Below are 22491 nucleotides of genomic sequence, written 5' to 3'. Positions count from 1 at the left end.
TTATTGTATTAACATCAATATTTAATTGCAATAATTCAATATTTTCTCTTTCCAGTACTAATACTCTTTAGTAAGATTCAGTTGAATAACCATTATCTGTATTTAAAGCTAAAATCCTTAGTAGCTACATTCATTTTTGGACATACATTAAGGATATATACATTTATACCCATTGATTCTTGAAGAATATAACTTATAAATGACTCATGAGCTTAACTCTACAGTCATACCCCAATAGAACCAAAAATATAAGATTGTTTTACTCCAATGTTTGTGAACAATGTAAAACAAAAAGCACTGTATAGCCTCAAAACATAGTTAAAACTATCATTTTTATATCATGGATAGTCAGTCCTTGCAACCATAGCTATGTCTATGATTTTGGGAGTGGTTACATTTCTCCAGGCCCATCCCTCAGCTTTTTACCAAAACAGAGGTGGGGTGGACACTTTGTTATTGTTTCAATTAAGGATTCTACCTTTAAGGCATATTCTTTCACTGAAAATGGATTGGTCTGTTCAGTACGAATGAGAAATTGCATTTTGCGTCTTAGATGAGACCAAGGCTGTCAGAACAACAGATACAAGCCATTCAGTTACAGCACTTTGACCATTGTGTTCATAATGTTGGATGCTGTTTGTTACACAGATTCAAACCTTATCACCAGAATCCAAAGCAGTGTCTGTTGTCCAGCAATGATCTTATGCTCTGGAGATCCATCATGTGCTTGACCCATCCCAGATATGGACGAAGTAGTCATTTCCTCAATGCTGGTCTATACTGTACAGTTCCATCCTACAGCATCATGTGTCCAGAGGACACTGGTGCAGTTCCAGTTGAGTTCCAGATAAAGTATTCTGAGGATAACAACTCCCGGGCTGCAGAGAGAAGAGAGAGCGTACATTCAGACTTCACACTTTACAAATACATGTTTTTCATAAATATATTTTAATTGAAAATAATTAAACCAGCATTAGAACCCAAATCTCTCACTCACATGTGACTATACGAGGTTTTGCAGAGGAATAGACCTGCACTGAATGCTGGTCCACACAGCATCCAGACAGAGTCACGTCTGGCACTCGGAAGTACAACTGAAAAACATGAAGGAAAAGTTTTTCTGGTATGTTAAGTTTTAGATGTATCTCCAATGTCTAGAAAGAATCTGACTTACTTTGATGTAGGCTGTAAGGTCAGTGCAGAGAGGATCTGTAGGTCCTGGGAGCTCCCCTGAAAAACTCACACTGCCCTCTAGTGACACCTCGCGGGACTTGGGGAACTTCTGGCCTAAAGAGTGGCAAGGCAGAATATGCACGTTGTTTTTCCATAAACAAAGGGTATTTGAAACTTAAATATGTGGTAAGTTGGGTCATTGCAGTGTAAATGTTGTCCCCAGACCAATGAGACATACCGAGGACCCAGACCAGCAGGTTCTTCTCCTTGGACACCTCCAGCTGTCCTGAGCTCACTTTCACATCCACACTACCCATCTGGTCCCTGCAACGACACATGGGTCAGAGGTTAAACGTAACCTCAAGTCGAGATGTGTTTCTTTACAAGATTCCAGAAACACTGCATTTCAAGCAACACTAGAAGGGATGATTATGTGTAATAAGCTACTATATTGACATCAGGAAGTGCATCATCAATGTGAGATGTTATGTTTTGTTTATATGTGCATAGGTTACCTGTTAAAGAACGGCAGATGTGCCTCACAGTATTCAAAGCTGTTCCTCACACTCTCGTGAAGTTTGAGACTCACAGTAATACGCAACTGGTTATCATCATCCTTTAGCTGATAGGTGCCTAGGATGGGAGGCACGGGGACCTGAGAAAATACATCATTCAATCTGACAAGAGATGAAGACAGCAATGTATGAAGGAGTGAATGCATGTATTTAGCTATTTTTACAAGCTCTGGACTTGTATACCTGAGATGTGTAGCTGCAGAGCCTGAAAGGCTCAAGAGGAGGGGAGAAGGGGAACTTGTAGGGGCCAGAGAAGGCAGAGCTGTCACAGTCCTCAACACTCATGGCAGTCAGAACACTGGCATCCAGTGAAGACACACAAGGGTGGACCAGGACATCCATCAGTGGTGAGCCATTGGGTGGCAGGGTGAGAGTGACCGTCACATTGGGAAGGACCCCTTCCACTTCACACTGATGACACAAAGGGAAAAAGCACAAATGGGTTAGAGAGAATGAGTAGACAGCAGAAGGTAACAAGAAACTTCAGTATTACATTACCATAAACATAGACATTATCACTGTTCTCACCTTGCAAGTCACTGTGCCATAGACATCCCAGAGGTCCTGCCTGTTTCGGTTTCCATACTGCATGGAGCGCACCATCTCCGTTAGAGCTACATTCACCACAGCCCGACCACGGTGCACCCCTGTTTTCCAGGCTGGCTGTTTCTGGGTCCCTGCAGGAGTGGGCATTGCTGATGCCGATGAGGCCCCTGGCTGAGGGATGTCCAGTGGGGTCCCGAGGGGGCAGATCTGCAGGAGGATAGAGGGCATCATGGCCAGGCGAGAGGTCAGCCCCTCTCTGTCAGGCTTACTCCCAGACCCACAGAGGAAAGCCTGCAGGCCCGCCAACAGTGTGAGGCCCTGGGAGACAGAGAACAAGCTGGCCAGAGGAGGCCGGGGATCAGCGGGGGCATCCACCATGGCCAGACAGGCCAGGATCAGAGGCCCCTGGGAGAAGACCAACACTGGCCAAAGGACCCCTCCACTGGGGCCTTCTACATGGAGCTCCAAGGCTGGTGAGCGCTGCTGGTGGAGACAGTCATCTCGTAGAGCCATGTAGGGTTTGTCAGAGTCAGATAGGCCCAGCTCAGTGAGTAGGAGCTGGAGCACAGTGCCATCCTCTGGGACAGACACATACAATGAGCCGGCCATACACTTAGCACGCTGCTCCACTGTTGGGTATCGCCTGTGTGAGAAGCCAACACTTTTACCTACTATGTACATAGCCAAAACAGCAATACGGGACAGGTGTGAAATAACATATATATATATATATATATATAACATGATGACATTACATTTTACACACACAGACAATGGAAGGAAAATCATTACAAACCTGGAAAAGCGCACTGCTACAGATTCTCCCCTCTCGTAAGATATAATCCACAATGCCCTCACACTCATTTTGGCCTGAAAAAAATGCCTGTGATTGACAGTTTATGCATACATATGAAAAGCACGTTTCTTCGGTGATAGATCTTAATGTAGTCCAACAAAGGGGGACATAACATTTTGCCTAATTTTAAACTTGCACGACTGAGTTTTCATCGATATTCTGTTCTGTTTTCGTTGCAAAATGAACTTCCTATTTTTACAATCATGTGACAGCCTGAACCAATCAGGATACTTTTGCGCATGTGTGTTTACGCAGTGTACTTTCCGGGGTGTCACTAGTTACCACAGCCACAAAGTCAAAAATGAATTGTTTTTGTTACATTTTGGTATTAATTTAAGGTTAGGCATAAGTTTAGCAGTGTGGCTAGGGTTAGGTTTAAAATCAGATTTTGATAAGAGAAATTGTAGGCGGGGTTTAGTCATACTAATGGACACGCTCGACATTGCAGCCGACTTTAAAGGCGAGTCGAGACTGACTGATTTACAAATTCCCTTGCATCCTAAATAACTGCTCAATATTATTGATCGATTAGTCAGTCATTCACAATTAACCCATGATACACCCCGGTTTTGACGCTCTCGAATACGGCCTATGGCTATGGTTGTGGAAACTAGTGACGACCCGGAAGTAGAGCTGTTAAATTTATCAACAAAGGGCAAAACATAAATCCAGCTGATCAATCAGTCGGCTGTCATACCCGAATGTTATTTTGCTTAACTGCAATTTGTACATTGTAGAACATGGCAACGACTCCTCAACTATTCGAGGTAAAATAAACTGTATGTTTACTTGGCCTGGGCTAGCTGACTGCTAACTTTAGTGATAGCTAGCTAGGAGAAGTATGAGCTAGCCAACCCCCTGTTAGCCCTGCTAACTTTAGTGATAGCTAGCTAGGAGAAGTATGAGCTAGCCAACCCCCTGTTTAAACGTTAGGTGATTCGCGTTAGTTGAAATGTCTTATTTTAGGCTAACTAGCTAGCCAGATATAGCTATAAGGATTGGAAATTGTGCCTCAGCTAGGAAGTTGCCTTGCCAGCAGATCCGACCCGCTTGCTTACAGCTGCACTAGGGTCGGATAGGCTTCCTCTGTAGGTTAAGACACCACGGAGCCAGCGCGAGGTAAGGCTCGGAAAACAGGGATGAGAAATGCGGTGTACTCCGAATTGTCCCAACATCCCAACTGTTACACCGATAAAATTCGGAGTACAACGCATTTCCCAGGATTGAGGTACGTTTTCCGAGCCATATCTCGCGCCGGCTCCGTGGTGTCTTAACCAACAGAGGAATCCTATCCGACCCCAGGCCTAGCGCAGCTGTAAGTAAGCGGGTCAGATCTGCTGGTTAGGAAGTTGCCCTGCTGTCCATTAGCTAGCTACGTTACCATTTGCAAGCTATTTTGCACTGACAGCTAGCTAACAAAGCTAGCTACTGTAGTGTTCACCCAGACAGATGTTGACGATGTGGTCATTTGTCAATCATGATGTATGTTGACTAGAGGGTTATACTACAAAGTAGGTTCAGTGAGTTAGCCAGCTAACTTTGATAAACAACCGATTTTTGTTGGTTAATTAAGAAAGCAAAACTCATATGTTTTTGGATGTGGAGCTCATTTCAAGTTATTTTAGAGCATTTAGACAAGTTAGCTGGTTAACTCATTGAACCTGATTTGTAGTATACCCCCCAGCTGTACCTTAACGATTTGTGATTGTTACCGAAGTTACCTCTAGCTCGGGGTAAAGTACGGCCCTTAGGCCGTATCCGGCCCGCTGGGCACTTCAATCTGGCCCGCAAGACATATTACATTTATTATATATTATTAATTTTTTTAAACATTTTTTTATCCCCAATTTCGTGGTATCAAATTGGTAGTTACAGTCTTGTCCCATCGCTGCAACTCCCGTAGGGACTTGGGAGAGGCGAAGGTCAAAACACGACCCAGCCAAGCCACACTGCTTTTTGACACAATGCCTGCTTAACCCGGAAGCCAGTCGCACCAATGTGTCGGAGGGAACACTGTACACCTGGCAACATTGTCAGCGTGCAATCGCCCAGCCCGCCACAGGAGTCGCTAGAGCGTGGTGGGACAAGGAAATCTTGGCTTGTCAAACCCTCTCCTAACCCGGATGATGCTGGGCCAATTGTGCGCCGCCTCATGGGTCTCCCAGTCACGGCCTGCTGTGACACAGCCTGGGATCGAACCAGGGTCTGTAGTGATGCCTCAAGCACTGCAGTGCCTTAAACCGCTGCGCCACTCGGGAGGCCTCCGCAAATTGATTGCGTCCCTCCGTTGATTTTCAAAATCCCGATGTGGTCCTCGAGCCAAACAGTTTGCCCACCCCTGCTCTAGCTGCTCTATGTCTTATGTTATTGCCTAAATTACTGGTTTACAGTAGCATTGGCTAGGTAGCTTGTCACGCCCCTAGTTATCAGTGTTGGGGAGTAGTGAACTAGCTACGTTGTTCAACTAGTAATTTAATTACATTTTGCAATAGCTTGGTGGTGGTTGAACTAAATTCAAATCTTGGTACTTAATTACTTTTTTGTAATACCATGTTTTGGTGTAGCTAACTACTGTAACTGCACGCTACTTTTTTGCAAAAAGAAAAGATGGGTGAAGAAGGAAAGAATTTCCTTTATTTTTTGGCATCAAACCTAGCTAATTCTCACTTGAAACACTGTGTGCCTAATTCTAACTTTGTGTTAAATAGGCTAAATCATACATTCTGTTGACATCTGACTATAGGGATCTGTTCTTGCAATTTGTAGTATATGACATTTCAGATTTAGATATGTTATTTTTTCACTAAGTAGTTTGGAAGAAGTGAACTATTTTTTTCTACGTAACTTTAGTTAAGTAAATTATATTTTTCTTAAGGGTAGCTTAACTTCAGTGTGAAGTAATTGGTAGCTTGGTAAACTGTGCAGCGGTCGAAGGCACTGCATCTCAGTGCAGTCCCATAGGGCTGCCCACAATTGGCCCAGCGTCGTCCAGGTTTGGCCGGTGTAGGCCTTCATTGTAAATAAGAATTGTTCTAAACTGACTTGCCTAGTTAAATAAAAAAACAGCAACTATATTTTCAGAGTACTATATTTTCAGTTTTTCCCCAAAACTGCTTGTTATAAGCATTGAAACCATGTAGCCAGCTAGCTACTTGAGTGCACCTGTAATCAATCATTGACCATTTTGACACAATAAGGGTTAATGTATGCCATGGTCTAGCCAACTAAACTCAATGATTTACGATGGAGTTGAGCAGCGACTAGTGTGGGCGGATTGGAACTCCGACATCACATAAAATGAAGTTTTTATAAAAAACTACAGATTTCAGCACCCAAAGATTAGCCCACAATTATACAGTCGTGGAGTTGAGTTTAGTCGGCTAGCCAGGTTCCAGTATTGCTCATGTCACATCCCATGCTCACCATTTATCTAAGAAAGTCTTGACAGGACAGAGATTGACACTGTCTGTGTGTGCTTGATCCACAGGAGCCCTTTGATGCAGATGAGTACATAGAGAGGTTGGCCTGGAGAACCCCTGGAGGAGGGTCCAAAGGCGGAGCTGAGGCATTCGACCCCAAAAGGTAGTCTTGTACTAAAGACATGGCTTTATTGAAAGTTACCGTAATCATGACTCTTGACCTCTTTTCGAAAGACTAACTAACCCTAACCCCTACCACCAGCCTAATCTTGATCAACCAGCAGCCAATCCCCTGTCTTATTGCAGGTCCTTGTGCTTCCCCTTTTAAGACCCTTACCTTTGTTTCATCCTTATCCCCCTTTCTTAAATCTCTAGTCCCAACCATACAACAAGTTCTATTTAAACCTCCATTGAAGATAACTCAGAGGCAGTGCGTAATGGGAGGCCACCAAGCTCTGAGTCATACAGTAACTGACAGCAAGGAAATGAATGTGTATTGGGAAGGGATGGGAGATGTCCCTAAGCTGAAGCCACTGCTGCGGGAATTAGCTAAGAGATTAAATACTCATCATTTTGGGACGTTTCCTAGTCTGTTAAATATGGTGCTGACTTACAACATTTGCTCCACAGTCCTCACTTTAAATGCAGCTGACGAAGCTCCCAGTTTGTAGAGCTTCGTAAATCTGGGGAGCCAAGAATTAAGCCCCCAATACTATGTATAAATATTAACTGAATGAGTGTAAGGTTAGTACAGTGGTCACCAACCGGTCGATCGCAATCTGCAAAGCATTCCTAGTCGATCACCAAACATTTCTGAAGAAAAGTCAATGATAAAGCCTTGCGCTCCTATATATAAAAAAAGTGCATCTTGCTCTGTTGGCAGTAGGTTCATTTGATTCAGAAGTTCTGCACGCCTGGTAAGCAAAGTGTTCCCATTTTGAACTACATTTAATTTGTCTGGAGGGACAAACTGCCTACCCGGCAGACCAGGAAAGTTAAATCAAGTGTGCCTACTGCGCTGTCCAGTCTGTTAGCTAAAATCACTGTGCATACAGCTTCCACAACCCACAGCAAAGATTGATATTAGCCTAGGTGAGATTTCATAGCTTTTAAAACCTCGACCAGAGAAAGACTGTCAAAGAATATAGCAAAGAGCTGGTGTTTTTATGAGTGAGTTCATGTTTCTGTTTTTATTCAACCCTTTTTCAAAACATAAATGTGCTTCTCCCTGCTTCCACTCGCGCTGCAACTCCAAGGAATGAGTATCGATAGACCTGCGTCTTTTATTAATTGCTCATTGTGTCTATTTTAATATCAAGGAATATTTCACTTTTTCTGGTCATATGCACAAATTCATGTTGTTCCTGAGGCAGAAATATGATGCCCCCTCTCTCTGGTCAGTCTCACCGGAGGAAAGGAGAGAGCAGGGACTATGAGAGGTGGACCCCTCTGCTGCTCTCTCCCTCCGATGAGACTGACCATCGGATGCAGGTACCATCACTCCAGTAAAATAAAAAAGACAATTATTTAAATGTATGCTCAGCTGTACCTCACAAGTGATAGAACTGATCTATTTTGTTATCAAACCTCGAGTTTTGAAATATAATATGGTCTGAGAAGAACAATATTGTTAGGCCAAGCATAGCCAATGCTGCGATAATGTATTAGGCCTACTGCACAAACCTCATTCCTACAGAACTGTTTTTTATTGCATAGGCTTACATTTTTTAAGTCATGTTTTTTTTTTTTTTTTATCTGAGTGGTAGATCTTGGCTTGCATTTTGACCCCGAACGTGATCTTGACTCAAACGTTGGTGACGACTGAGTTAGTAGGACAAATCCAACCCTAAATTACTCACCCATGCTAGTATACTAAAGCATTTTGTCTACCCTTTGTTTGCTGTGAACTTATGGCTGTAGTTCAAGTTGAAGGCCAGCTTGTAAGTGAACTCATGGCTATGGAGTGTCTAGACCAATGTGAAGTAGGCCTGCAGTCTTTTAAAGCTCTTGTCCTGCTTCCCTCCTAGGCTGCTGGAGGAGTTTGAGAACCACATAGAGGAGCTGAAGCTGCTAGATGAGAAGATCCAGCGGCGGGTGGAGAAGCTGGAGCACCAGTGTCACAGAGAGGCCAAGGAGTTTGCCCACAAAGTGCAGGACTTACAGAGGAGCAACCAGGTCAGTTTCACGACCCACTACAACCTCAGATCCCCAGCCTTTTACCCTGTAGACAGGCACATTTTGAAGAGAATGTCAGAATCCAGTGTAATATAAAAGCATTATGACCCTTGCTACTTTTGAAAGCCCTGCCATCATGCAAGTTTATTTTTATCCCCATTCATTAATCATGTCACACAATGTGCGACTTCTTTTTGCACAACTCTCTGTCTCCATACAGGTAGCCTTCCAGCACTTCCAGGAGTTGGACGAGCACATCAGCTATGTGGCCACCAAGGTGTGTCACCTTGGCGACCAGCTGGAGGGCGTGAACACGCCCAGGCAGAGGGCGGTGGAGGCACAGCGTCTCATGACCTACTTCAATGAGTTCCTGGATGGGGACCTGCGCAGTGATGTCTTCAACAACCCAGAGAAGGTCATGATACATACATTACCATCCGCCCTCATGTATTCTTACAGAGATGGACCTTTTTTATGTTTTTCAAAAAATAAAAAGATTGACCCTTGAAAATAACACCTCTACAGCAGTGAAAGATGTTAAGAACTGAAATAAGTCAATGAACAGGATTGAGGTAACCACACATTGTAATTTGTGGAATTGATCCCTGAGCTAATTTGGATTAATCAACTGGCCTTTACTTTTTGACAATAGCTAGAGGATTGACTACCATGGATGTCAACATGCTCATGTCTGTCTTAATCACATTAATTAATTGCAAGGTGTGAGAGAGACCCTTTTTTTGTTGTTGCTGTTGACAGTCTTGGTCATCGCCATTTTGTCCTACTACAGCTAAATGTGGCATGGGAAAGCACATCAAAATATTTTTCTTATGGGAGAAAACTGGGCCTAATTAATCTAGGTTTCCTATAAGAGTTCAAGGCCATTTGAGTGACCTCACTATCAACCCTCAAATGTTTGATTGGGGATTGTCAAAACAGTTTAAGAGCGAGTGGGGAAACAGTAATCAAAGCGGGCAGAGAGTCTGGAGGTCAATCTCAGAGACTGGACCTGGAGATGGGATGGGAATGCTTCCAGAGAGGCATGGTGGGAATATCGGACAGATCCCTTTTCCTGAGCATACCTCTAGATGAGGGGGAAAGAGGAAAGCTGCGAGTGAATAGCTGAAGGGGGAAGGCTCTGCTAATCCTTCTGAAAGGGAGGGCTGGGCCGCCAGCGTGGAGACAAGTGCTGCTAAACCCTGACTGCAGAGAGACGGCTACATTACTTACATGGGATTTAGCTAATCTTAGCTGGGGGACAGATACTTAGAAAACCTTTGCCGCGCAGAAAGGCTGGATCCTCCTCATGGGAGCGGAGTAGTGATGTTAGCTGAGGCAGGCATCTGCGGGAACAGAAGAGTTGCGGATGGCGGGCCTTTACTAGGTCTGGGGTTTTCAGCCAGGGTGTATGTCGGGGGGAGGGGAGTGGGGGGTTCTCGACAGGGCCCATTTTTTAAGAGATATCCCTGGCCGGACAGATTATTGAAGGCGATTTAGGCTCCTGTGGGATTAGAGCCCATTCAGAGGAGGCATGCCAATAAAGAGTTAGATATGCTGCTAACCCAGGGCTGCTGCTGCGGATGCTGTTAGCCAGGTGAGCGGCGGCTGCTTGTTATCAGCTCCATGGTGTACAGGGAGGGGGAGGAGGAGGAGGAGGAGGAGGGCTGGTTTAACATGATCTCCTAAGTGGAGATGCTGCTACTGTTGGTCTGCTCTCTGTTTGGGTGTTCATTTCTTATGTTTCTCTCTCTCCCTCCCGACTCCTTCCCCCCTATTTCTCCCTTTCCCAGATTAAGGAAGCTGCTGATATCATTCAGAAGTTGCATCTCATAGCGCAGGAGCTGCCGTTTGACAGGTGAGTAGTCCTGGAGGCAGCTTTACACGAGCTCTGTGGTACAATGTAAACAGTATCGGTGCTGCTACTCTGTGCCTCCAGCCCAACCAGACTGGTTTTGTAAATGTTATGTTGCATTAACTAGTGTTTCTGAGTGAGAGAATACATTTCACTTCAAGTCAGAGGGACTACAAATATCACACATCATGCAAGATTACATTGACATCATTTTGGGTTTGAGTCTTTTTAATCTCCGATATCCTTTTTGGTGAATGCCTCTATTCTTGTCCTCTAACAGGTTTGCAGATGTCAAGGCCAAGATTGCAAGTGAGTGGTTGCATTCAAAATGACCTTTGTTGCTGATTGATCAATAAATGATTGCACAGCCATGCTAAGAAAGGCAACTAAATCAGAATGTGTCTCTAGGTAAATACCACGACCTGGAGCGCCAGCTGATCCAGGAGTTCACAGCGGCCCAGCGTAGGGGCGAGATTGGACGCATGCGGGAGGTCGCCGCAGTCCTCTTACATTTCAAGGTGACCCACAAACACTGGACTGTTTTGATATGTCTCCATATTAAAGAAAGATTAGTGTTATTGTTTGAGCTGTGTATGTGTAGTAGTAGTGCATATTGTAACTTACAAATATGCACTTGTATCTCATTTAGCGTCTATGCAACCATGCATCCAGTTTGTTCTTTGGAGATGTTGGATTGTGGTAGTGATGCAGGTGTGATTGTGACATGTCTTTGTTTCCTGCAGGGCTATGCACACTGTGTAGATGTTTATATCAAGCAGTGTCAGGAGGTGAGTGTGCAGTGTTCAGTTGAACATGAACCCTTTTATAACAGTTTAGTATAGAGTACCTATGTGCTTCTGTTGTAGTCTCACCACAAGTTGTAGTCCTGAGGTCTGTAATTAACTCTCTGTGTGTGTGTTCAGGGAGCGTACATGCGTAGTGATGTGTTTGAAGACACGGCCCTCCTCTGCCAGCGAGTCAACAAGCAGGTGGGAGAGGTCTTCCAGAGCCCCGAGACCGTCATGGCCAAACTCATCCAGAACATCTTTGAGAACAAACTACAGGTATAGTGAACAATATCTGCCACTAGATTTGCCAGACAATGTCTTCTCTGACCCAGTTCTGTTGGACTGACTGAGCAGCTTTGTGTTTCCAGGCTCACGTGAAAGAGAAGCTGGACGAGACCCGCCGCTCTGACATAGAACAATACCTCAAAAACCTCTACGACCTCTACACCAGGTAATATGTCTGTTCACCTTTGAACTCTCACTCTTAAAGGTCCAATGCAGGCTTTTTTTCCCATCTCGATACCAAATAATTTCTGGATAACAATACGTACTTTACTGTGATTGCTTTAAATTAAAGCAATTTCTCAATCAATCATTTTGCTAGGTCTGTCTGGGAGTGGACTGAGTGGGGAGGGGAAAACTGAAAACTAGCTGATATTGGCAGAGAGGTTTGGAACTCTCTAATTGGTCTATTAACTTATTTACCACCTGGTGATGTCAACAGGCAGGCCAAAACTCCATCCCACCACAACAGGTTGACATTTCAGGCAATCTTTTCAAACAGCTCTTACTAAAAGGGAATTATCATCATTTTTGCAACCTCATAGTGTGGAAATATATATAAAACACAGGAGATCAAGTTTTTGACTCCACTGGGCCTTTAATACCTCATTCCCTCCGGTCTGACCATTGGTAACTTGGCAACCCTGTGTCTCCAGGACGACAGCCTTGGCGTCCAAGCTAACAGAGTTCAACCTGGGCTCAGACAAACACACGTTCCTGTCCAAGCTCATCAAGAACATCTTCTCCACCTATCTGGAGAGCTACATTGAAATGGAGAAGGATTACCTACGCACACGCAGCGCCATGATCCTGCAACGCTACTACGACTCTAAGAACCACCAGAAACGCCCACTGGGTGGGGGCAGGTAGGAAGTGACTGACCACCTCTACCCTAGTGCCCCCTGACCCTCTCCTCCGTCTTCTCCCTTTACCCTGAACTTCCTTGTCCGCCTTGGTGTCAGACCTGAGTTGTATTAAATAGTTAAATGGATTTAAATAGTACATCCCTCATCTCTCCACTCCTCATATCAAGGTCCTGTCTTTGAGTTCAGACTCCTCCCTTTTCCTTAATGTTGTAATGGTGAGGGAGTTCTGTTAATGTCCCGGGTATGCCCCAGGTGAAGCCGGTTAATGTTGATTGCATTTGTTTTAGAACCGGGCTGCCTCCCGGGCGTCAGCCAGGGGCCCTGTTTTGGTCGACGACATAGTCTGCTCAAAACAAAAGTGGCGTAGTTTAGGCACTTGGAGTAATGAGTAGGATTCTGTGTTTTCACATGCAAACGTGGTTGCTTTTGATGAAAAGGCTTTATCTGCCTTCCCAATTAACTTTTTTGAAAATTGAAACATTTTATGGAGAAAATAGAAAGTGGTGTATTTCTGAATGATGCACCATGCTGCCTTGTTGACGACATGACAGAGGTGCAGATTTCGCTTCGATTTGATAAGGGCACTCCTCCGTTCACGTCACGGGCCATAGCCTGGTGCACTTAATCAAACTCCCTCAATGTAACCCTCTCTGTCCTATTCCCCCCCCCCCCACAGTATCCAGGAGCTGAAGGAGCGGATCAGACAGCGCACCAACCTGCCATTGGGGCCCAGCATCGACACCCACGGGGAGACCTTCCTGTCCCAGGAGGTGGTGGTCAACCTGCTGCAGGAGACACGCCACGCCTTCGAGAGGTGCAACAGGGTGAGGCTGCTACGCTGCACCCTACAGGAGAGACAATGATGTGCAGTGATGTCACAGTCTGTACTGAATTATCATAACAGGATATTTTTGGTCACAGTGATCATACAGTTGAAATCGGACGTTTACATACACTTAGGTTGGAGTCATTAACTTGTTTTTCAACCACTCCATACATTTCTTGATTTTTATTTTTTTATTTTTTATTTCACCTTTATTTAACCAGGTAGGCTAGTTGAGAACAAGTTCTCATTTGCAACTGCGACCTGGCCAAGATAAAGCATAGCAGTGTGAACAGACAACAACACAGAGTTACACATGGAGTAAACAATAAACAAGTCAATAACATGGTAGAAAAAAAGAGAATCTATATACAATGTGTGCAAAAGGCATGAGGAGGTAGGCAATAAATCGAATAATTACAATTTAGCAGATTAACACTGGAGAGATAAATCATCAGATGATCATGTGCAAGTAGAGATACTGGTGTGCAAAAGAGCAGAAAAGTAAATAAATAAAAGCAGTTTGGGGGGTGAGGTAGGTAAATTGGGTGGGCTAACAAACTATAGTTTTGGCAAATTGGTTAGGACATCTACTTTGTGCATGACACAAGTCATTTTTACAACAATTGTTTACAGACAGATTATTTCACTTATAATTCACTGTATCACAATTCCAGTGGGTCATAAGTTTACATACACTAAGTTGACTGTGCCTTTAAACAGCTTGGAAAATTCCAGAAAATTATGTCATGGCTTTAGAAGCTTCTGATAGGCTAATTCATCTGTACAAACAATATTACGCAAGTATAAACACCATGGGACCATGCAGCCGTCATACCGCTCGGGAAGGAGACGCATTCTGTCTCCTAGAGATGAATGTACTGTTGTGCGAAAAGTGTAAATCAATCCCAGAACAGCAGCAAAGGACCTTGTGAAGATGCTGGAGGAAACAGGTACAACAGTATCTATATCCACAGTAAAACGAGTCCTGTATTGACATAACCCGAAAGGCCGCTCAGCAAGGAAGAAGACACTGCTCTAAAACCGCCATTAAAAAAAAAGCCAGACTACGGTTTGCAACTGCACATGGGGACAAAGATAGTACTTTTTGGAGAAAAATCCTCTGGTCTGATGAAACAAAAATAGAACTGTTTGGCCATAATGACCATCATTATGTTTGGAGCAAAAAAGGGGAGGCTTGCAAGCCGAAGAACACCATCCCAACCGTGACGCACGGGGGTGGCAGCATCATGTTGTGGGAGTGCTTTGCTGCAGGAGGGACTGGTGCACTTCACAAAATAGATGGCTTCATGACGAAGGAAAGTTATGTGGATATATTGAAGCAACATCTCAGGACATCAGTCAGGAAGTCGCAAATGGGTCTTCCAAATGGACAATGACCCCAAGCATACTTCCAAAGTTGTGGCAAAATGGCTTAAGGACAACAAATTCAAGGTATAGGAGTGGCCATCACAAAGCCCTGACCTCAATCCTATAGAAACTTTGTTGGCAGAACTGAAAAAGCGTGTGCGAGCAAGGAGGCCTACCAACCTGACTCAGTTACACCAGCTCTGTCAGGAGGAATGGGCCAAAATTCACCCAACTTATTATGGGAAGCTTGTGGAAGGCTACCTGAAACGTTTGACCCAGGTCAAACAATTTAAAGGCAATGCTACCAAATACTAATTGAGTGTATGTAAACTTCTGACCCACTGGGAATGTGATGAAAGAAATAAAAGCGGAAATGAATAATTCTCTGTACTATTATTCGGACATTTCACATTCTTAAAATAAAGTGGTGATCCGAACTGACCTAAGACAGGGAATTTTTATTAGGATTAAATGTCAGGAATTGTGAAAAACTGAGTTTAAATGTATTTGGCTAAGGTCTATGTAAATGAGGCCTTTGCAGTAGATCCCTGTAGAGTGCTGAGAGTAAATCAGGTCCTGCCTCTGTGTGTTGTGAACCAGCTCTCAGATCCCTCGGACCTGCCCAAGAACGCCTTCTCCATCTTCCTGCTGCTGGTGGAGCACCTGTGTGTGGACCACATTGACTACGCACTGGAGATCGGCCTTTCCGGTACACACAACTCTCACTAACTGTCACTAACACAGTAAAGGTCGCAAAACCTTTTAGAAACATTGAATAAATCCTTTTTACGTGTGGGTGTAAAATGAATCTTCTCTTGTGCCTTTTTAAATGGAAAGTGTTTGTTTCTCTCGCCTCTCTCTACAGCTATTCCATCAGCTGATGCCAAGAATGCCAACCTTTACTTCCTGGATGTAGTTCAGCAGGCCAACACCATCTTCCACCTGTTTGATAAGCAGTTCAATGACCACCTCATGCCTCTTATCAGGTTAGCATAGGGCGTGTCCTGTCAATCACACCTATCCCCCCCGTCCCATACTGTAGTCTGTTGCTAGCACAGACTGGAATATGTTCCGAGATTCCTCCGATGGCGTTGAGGAGTACACCACATCAGTCATTGGCTTCATCAGTAAGTGCATCGATGACATCATCCCCACAGTGACCGTACGTACATACCCCAACCAGAAGCCATGGAGTACAGGCAACATCCGCTGTGATGGAATTATTGTAATCAAAAGGAGACTTTTTAGATTTCTTCAAAACAATCAAACTTTATTATTTAATTACTGCAGTAATGGAGCTGGTCGGTAATCACCCCTGGAGGTGATCACTGAGAACTCAATTAGCGGTTTTGAGCCACAGCATTTTATAGCAAAGTCCATCCTCCTGGATGTTCATGACAAAAAACAGATGTATGGAATGGGTCACAAGGTTAAGATTTGTATGAAAGATAATTATAATTCACCGCAGACAGTATCTCATTATGTAGAGACCAGAGTCTGGCTCTGGAGTCGTCTCTCCCTGGTACCTTATAGAACAGAAACATTAACTCATGTTCTGGAATGCGGTATCCCCAAGGACATCATATATCTCCTGTCAGTGTTATCTCCCAGAGGCCCACTTTCAGTTCTCACAGACACAATAGAGTTATAAGAACCCTCTATTCTGTTGCATAAAACAAACGTTTGATGCAATAAAAGTATTATAACAATCTTGCAATTTTGCTCTCACACCGCACTGAGCTAAAGGTTAGAGCTGCCGCTTTCAAGGAGCGGGACTCTAACCTGGAAGCTTATAAGAAATCCCGCTATGCCCTCCGACGAACCATCAAACAGGCAACGCGTAAATACAGGACTAAGATTGAATCGTACTACACCGGCTCTGACGCTGGTCGGATGTGGCAGGGTTGGCAAACCACAGACTACAAAGGGAAGCACAGCCGAGAGCTGCCCAGTGACACGAGCATATTAGACGAGCTAAACTAGCCAATGTATGTTAAGTCTTTTAAACAGGTCAACATTCACAAGGCCGCAGGGCCAGACGGATTACCAGGACGTGTACTGCGAACATGCGCTGACCAACTGGCAAGTGTCTTCACTGACATTTTCAACCTCTCCCTATCCGAGTCTGTAATACCAACATGTTTTAAGCAGACCACCATAATGCCTGTGCCCAAGAACACTAAGGTAACCTGCCTAAATGACTACCGACCCGTAGCACTCATGTCTGTAGCCATGAAGTGCTTTGAAAGGCTGGTCATGGCTCACATCAACACCATTATCCCAGAAACCCTAGACCCACTCCAATTTGCATTCCACCCCAACTGATCCACTGATGAGGCAATCTCTATTGCACTCCACACTGGCCTTTCCCACCTGGACAAAAGGAACACCTATGTGAGAATGTTATTCATTGACTACAGCTCAGCGTTCAACACCATAGTGCCCTCAAAGCTCATCAATAAGCTAAGGACCCTGGGACTAAACACCTCCCTCTGCAACTGGATCCTGGACTTTCTGACAGGCCATCCCCAGGTGGTAAGGTAGGTAACAACACATCCGCCACGCTGATCCTCAAAACAGGGGCCCCTCAGGGGTGCGTGCTCAGTCCCCTCCTGTACTCCCTGTTCACCCATGACTGCACGGCCAAGCACGACTCCAGCACAATCATTAAGTTTGCCAATGACACAACAGTGGGAGGCCTGATCACCGACAACGACGAGACAGCCTATAGGGAGGAGGTCAGAGACCTGGCAGTGTGGTGCCAGGACAACAACCTCTCCCTCAATGTGATCAAGGCAAAGGAGATGATTGTGGACTACAGGAAAAGAGGAACGAGCACGCCCCCATTCTCATCGACGGGGCTGTCCAGGCACACCAAGACAGTTGTGAAGAGGGTACGACAAAACCTATTCCCCCTCAGGAGACTGAAAAGATTTGGCATGGGTCCTCAGATCCTCAAAAGGTTCTACAGCTGCACCATCGAGAGCATCCTGACTGGTTGCATCACTGCCTGGTATGGCAACTGCTCGGCCTCCGACCGCAAGGCACTATAGAGGGTAGTGCGAACGGCCCAGTACATCACTGGGGCCAAGCTACCTACCATCCAGGATCTCTATACCAGGTGGTGTCAGAGGAAGGCCCTAAAAATTGTCAGACTCCAGCCACCCTAGTCATAGACTGTTCTCTCTGCTTCCACGCGGCAAGCGGTACCAGAGCGCCAAGTCTAGGTCCAAGAGACTTCTAAACATCTTCTACCCCCAAGCCATAAGACTCCTGAATATCTAATCAAATGGCTACCCAGACTACTTGCATTGCCCCTCCCTCTTTAACAACAGAGAGTAGTAGTGGTGTAATCATCTATGCATACTCACTTTAATAATTCTACCTACATGTATATATTACCTCAACTAACTGGTGCCCCCGCACATTGACTCTGTACCGATACCATACCATACCCCCCCCCCCCCCCCCCCCCGTGTATATAGTCTCGCTATTGTTATTTTACTGCTGCTATTTAATTACTTGTTACTTTTATTTCTTATTCTTATCTGTATTTTTTGGAAACTGCACTGTTGGTTAGGGGCTAAGTAAGCATTTCACTGTAAGGTCTACCTACACCTGTTGTATTCGACTCGTGACAATTAAGATTTGATTTGTACTGTACACTATTACTGCCTCTTACGGTTTGATAGCCTCCAGTTACTATTATTATTATTATTCACTAACAGGTAGCAACTCTGTAGCAAGCTTCATGTTTTCCAGATACATTTGTTCTGTGTTACTTTGTATTACCTTTGACCTTTTATGAACCTTCTCTCTCCACCAGCTCTTCTCCCAAACTGACAGAGTGCCTGCACAAGAAGAAGGAGGTGATTGAACAGATGGAGGTGAAACTGGACACCGGCATAGACAGGTCAGTAAACCACAGTTTTTTAATGTTATCAACAACATCATGGGAAATTAGTGAATGTATTATATTAGTGTGTGAGGGGTGGTTGTCATGGTGTTGTCCTCTGCAGAACGCTGAACTGCATGGTGGGACAGATGAAGCACATCCTGGCTACGGAACAGAAGAAGACAGACTTCAGGCCTGAAGATGAGAACAACGTCATGATCCAGTGCACCGCAGTAAGGAGTGAACTGCACCCAGCCTCCACCCCTGGTCTCATATGCAAAGCAAAGAGAAACTGTAGTCGGATGAGTTTTAAAAAGTAATACAAATCTGTGCCATTTCACTCGACCTGTGACTCCCAACCTACACGGTCTGATGCCCCTTCCTGCCTGTGCTCCCCAGGCCTGCTCCAAGGTGTGTGTGTACGTAAGTCGGCAGGTGGAGCGTGTGCGGAAGTCCATGGACGGTAAGAACGTGGACACAGTGCTGACGGAGCTGGGTGTGCGTTTCCACCGCCTCATCCACGAGCATCTGCAGCAGTACAGCTACAGCTCCATGGGAGGCATGCTCGCCATCTGCGACGTGGCCGAGTACCGCAAAAGTGCCAAGGACTTCCGGGTGAGAGGTCACACCAGAGTTAGCATTACAGCTGTAGCAACAGTTTACATCATAATATTAAGCGCTAGTAATGCTACTGAGTTAATGCTAGCTAGCATACTGGCTTGGGTTGGATGTTGTAAAAGTTCTGTGTATGGTTGACTGTCTGTCCCGCAGGTTCCTTTGGTGCTGCAGCTCTTTGACACGCTCCACGCCTTGTGTAACCTCCTGGTGGTCGCCCCCGACAACCTCAAACAGGTTTGCTCCGGCGAGCAGCTCACCAACCTGGACCGGAACCTTCTGCACGCCTTCGTCCAGCTGAGAGTGGACTACCGCCAGGCCAGACTGGGACGCCACTTCAGCTAATGGCCCTGGTCTATGGGTCACTGTCCAGCCCTCTGTCCGTCCGTCCATCCATCCAATCGCCAGGCCCTATGATTTTACAAGATTCACCATGGAAACAGAATTCAGCCAACCTGGATGGAGTCTTCTCTGTTCTGAGTTAGTCTTTCATTCTCATCTGCAGTAGCACTTTTGCTTGTTTGTCCGTCTTAGAGGCCAAGAAAGACCACCACCATTCAAAGTTGGGCTACCTGCATTTTCCCCTTGATTTCTGCAATGCAAAGATATATTGACTGAGCTCTCTTGTTTTTAAATACTAATCAACCAAACCACCATAGAAGATTTTGTCATATTGCCGGTAATATGGACCTTGATTTCCAATATTTCTACTTTAAAATAAAGAGACGTTTTGATTGTGCCAAATATATGTTCTGTGGCTGCACTTGTCCACAGGAACAAACTCTAAAGCTGCAGTAAAGGGAAGGTTGAACTCTGCATAGCTCAGGCATGTCATGGCAATGACTGACTGGAAACAGCCACCCCTCAGAGAACTCCCAGAGGAATCTACTTTATTCTCACCACCATTTCTCTCATATCGCTCTCCCTTATCTCTCTCTTGCTCTCTCATACACTATATGTACCAAAGTATGTGGACACCCCTTCAAATTAGTGAATTCGGCCATCACAGCCATTGCTGACGGGTGTATAAAGTTGAGCACACAGCCATGCAATCTCCATAGACAAACATTGGCAGTAGAATGGCCTTATTGACAAGCTCATTGACATTCAACGTCATAGGATGCCACCTTTCCAACAAGTCAGTTTGTAAAATTTCTGCCCTGCTAGAGATGCCCCAGTCAACTGTAAGTGCTTTTAGTGGGAAGTGGAGCAATAACGGCTCAGCCGTGAAGTGGTAGGCCTCTATAGACTATTCTGTGCTTCCAATTTTGTGGCAACAGTTTGGGGAAGGCCCTTTCCTGTTTCAGTACGACAATGCCCCCGTGCACAAAGCGAACTCCATACAAAAATGGTATCTTGTTATCGGTGTGGAAGAACTTGACTGACTTGCACAGAGCCCTGACCCCTTAACCCTAGCGAACACCTTTGGGATGAATTGGAATGCCGACTGCCAGCCAGGCCTAATCTCCCAACATCAGTGCCTGACCTCACTATTGCTATTTTTGCTGAATGGAAGCAAGTCCCCGCAGCAATGTTCCAACATCTAGTGGAAAGCCTTCCCAGAAGAGTGGAGGCTGTTATAGCAGCAAAGGGGGGACCAACTCCATTTTAATGCCCTTGATTTTGTAATGAGATGTTTGATAAGCAGGTGTCCACATACTTTTGGTAATTTAGTGTATCTCTCCATATCTATATCTAACCAAGCCTGATATAGAGCTCCGCTGTGCCTGGCAGATAGTCACATGACCACCTCTCTCCGACCCCTGACCTCAGGGCAGAGGTGAGGGGTCATCACACTGCGCTGTGATCCCAGCCGTAAGCATGTCTGAGAACCACTCAGAGGTCCTGGGTGGTCTGTCTGTGGCTGGGATGATGGGTAATTGCCTAGATCGACACCTGTTCATCCACAGGGGCTTACGATCCATGCTTTGTGGCCTGGATCAGTCCTGAATCAGGGTCAGGACACAGTGAAATGTTGCTCTTCAGTGCTTAAGGAGATAATGAGTGAAAGTTAAGTGGACTTCACAGGGTATTACGGGAGGCCAGGGAGGGTCAAGATCATTGTGCCTCGGCTCTCACATGGTGGTCATTGACTGTCAGTGTCAGTTAAGATCAAACCTGAAGTTCTATTGTCTTATGATAGGCTGTTCCCAGTGTACTGCTCTTGACCTTAATCAATGATTCATAAAAAAGTTTTGTTTAATTAGTGTCTACTTTTATCACAACCTTACTGGTTCATTTTCATAAACAATCAGTTGAGTTTGAGATGTTAGTACTCAGTGAGAGAGTAGGCTTGGTGCTGGAAGTGATAGATATATATACAGTACAGTTCAAAAGTTTGGACATACCTGCTCGTTCAAAGGTTTTCATTTTTTTGTACTATTTTCTACATTGTAGAATAATAGTGAAGACCGAACTATGAAATAACACATATGGAACCAAAAAAGTGTTAAACAAATCAAAATATATTTTATATCCTTCAACGTAGCCACCCTTTGCCTTGATAGCTTTGCACACGCTTGGCATTCTCTCAACCAGCTTCACCTGGAATGCTTTTCCAACTGTCTTGAAAGAGTTCCTACATATGCTGAGCACTTGTTGGCTGCTTTTCCTTCATTCAACAGTCCAACTCATCTCAAACCATCTCAACTGGGTTGAGGTCGGGTGATTGTGGAGGCCAGATCTTCTGATGCAGCACTCCATCACTCTCCTTCTTGGTCACATAGACCTTACACAGCCTGGAGGTGGGTATAGGTCATTGTTCTGTTGAAAAACAAAAGATAGTCCCACTAAGCGCAAAGCAGATGGGCTGGAGTATCGCTGCAGAATGCTGTGGTAGCCTTGCTGGTTAAGTGTGCCTTGAATTTAAATAACACTGTGTCTTTGTGAGTCTCACAAAGACACAGTGGTTGGAACCAAAAATTTAACATTTTGACTCATCAGACCAAAAGACAGATTTCCACTGGTCTAATGTCCATTGTTTGTGTTTCTTGGCCCAAGCAAGTCTCTTCTTATTATTGGTGTCCTTTAGTAGTGGTTTCTTTGCAGCAATTCCACCAGGAAGGCCTGATTCACGCAGTCTCCCCTGAACAGTTGATGGTGAGATGTGTCTTACTTGAAGCATTTATTCGGGCTGCAATTTGAGGTGCAGTTAACTCTAATGAACGTATCCTCTGTGGCAGAGGTAACTCTGGGTCTTCCTTTCCTGTGGCGGTCCTCATGAGAGACTGTTTCATCATAGTGCTTGATGGTTTT

At 44.9% G+C, this 22491-nt stretch overlaps 2 protein-coding genes across 3 annotated transcripts; one reads left to right on the top strand and one right to left on the bottom strand.

Moving 5' to 3' along the window:
* ap5m1 (adaptor related protein complex 5 subunit mu 1) lies at window positions 1-3432 on the bottom strand. Its single transcript, XM_038967183.1, has 8 exons — window positions 3091-3432; window positions 2277-2937; window positions 1932-2159; window positions 1689-1828; window positions 1412-1497; window positions 1175-1287; window positions 998-1094; window positions 1-878 (listed from the first exon to the last, which is right to left on the bottom strand). The coding sequence occupies exons 1-8, from the start codon at window positions 3156-3158 to the stop codon at window positions 796-798; spliced, it is 1476 nt and encodes a 491-aa protein (XP_038823111.1). The 5' UTR covers window positions 3159-3432; the 3' UTR covers window positions 1-795.
* A 334-nt stretch (window positions 3433-3766) lies between these two features.
* exoc5 (exocyst complex component 5) lies at window positions 3767-21442 on the top strand. 2 transcript variants are annotated; one of them, XM_038967180.1, is made up of 18 exons: window positions 3769-3917; window positions 6638-6732; window positions 8597-8744; window positions 8965-9159; window positions 10535-10599; window positions 10877-10905; window positions 11005-11114; window positions 11340-11384; window positions 11520-11660; window positions 11753-11835; window positions 12323-12532; window positions 13209-13356; window positions 15327-15435; window positions 15592-15712; window positions 18553-18639; window positions 18746-18854; window positions 19021-19236; window positions 19393-21442. In XM_038967180.1, exons 1-18 carry the CDS (start codon window positions 3891-3893, stop codon window positions 19579-19581), a joined length of 2127 nt encoding a protein of 708 aa, XP_038823108.1. In that variant the 5' UTR covers window positions 3769-3890; the 3' UTR covers window positions 19582-21442. The 2 variants fall into 2 exon arrangements, with proteins under 2 accessions (XP_038823110.1, XP_038823108.1); XM_038967182.1 differs by lacking the exon at window positions 19393-21442 and having other exon boundaries at window positions 3767-3917; window positions 18746-18937; window positions 19021-19157.
* The last annotated feature ends 1049 nt before the right edge of the window (window positions 21443-22491 follow it).

The sequence above is a fragment of the Salvelinus namaycush genome, chromosome 28 (assembly GCF_016432855.1).
Source record: "Salvelinus namaycush isolate Seneca chromosome 28, SaNama_1.0, whole genome shotgun sequence".
NCBI lineage: Eukaryota > Metazoa > Chordata > Actinopteri > Salmoniformes > Salmonidae > Salvelinus > Salvelinus namaycush.
The sequence above is the reverse complement of the archived record's forward strand: the minus strand, read 5'-3'. Positions and strand labels throughout refer to the sequence as shown.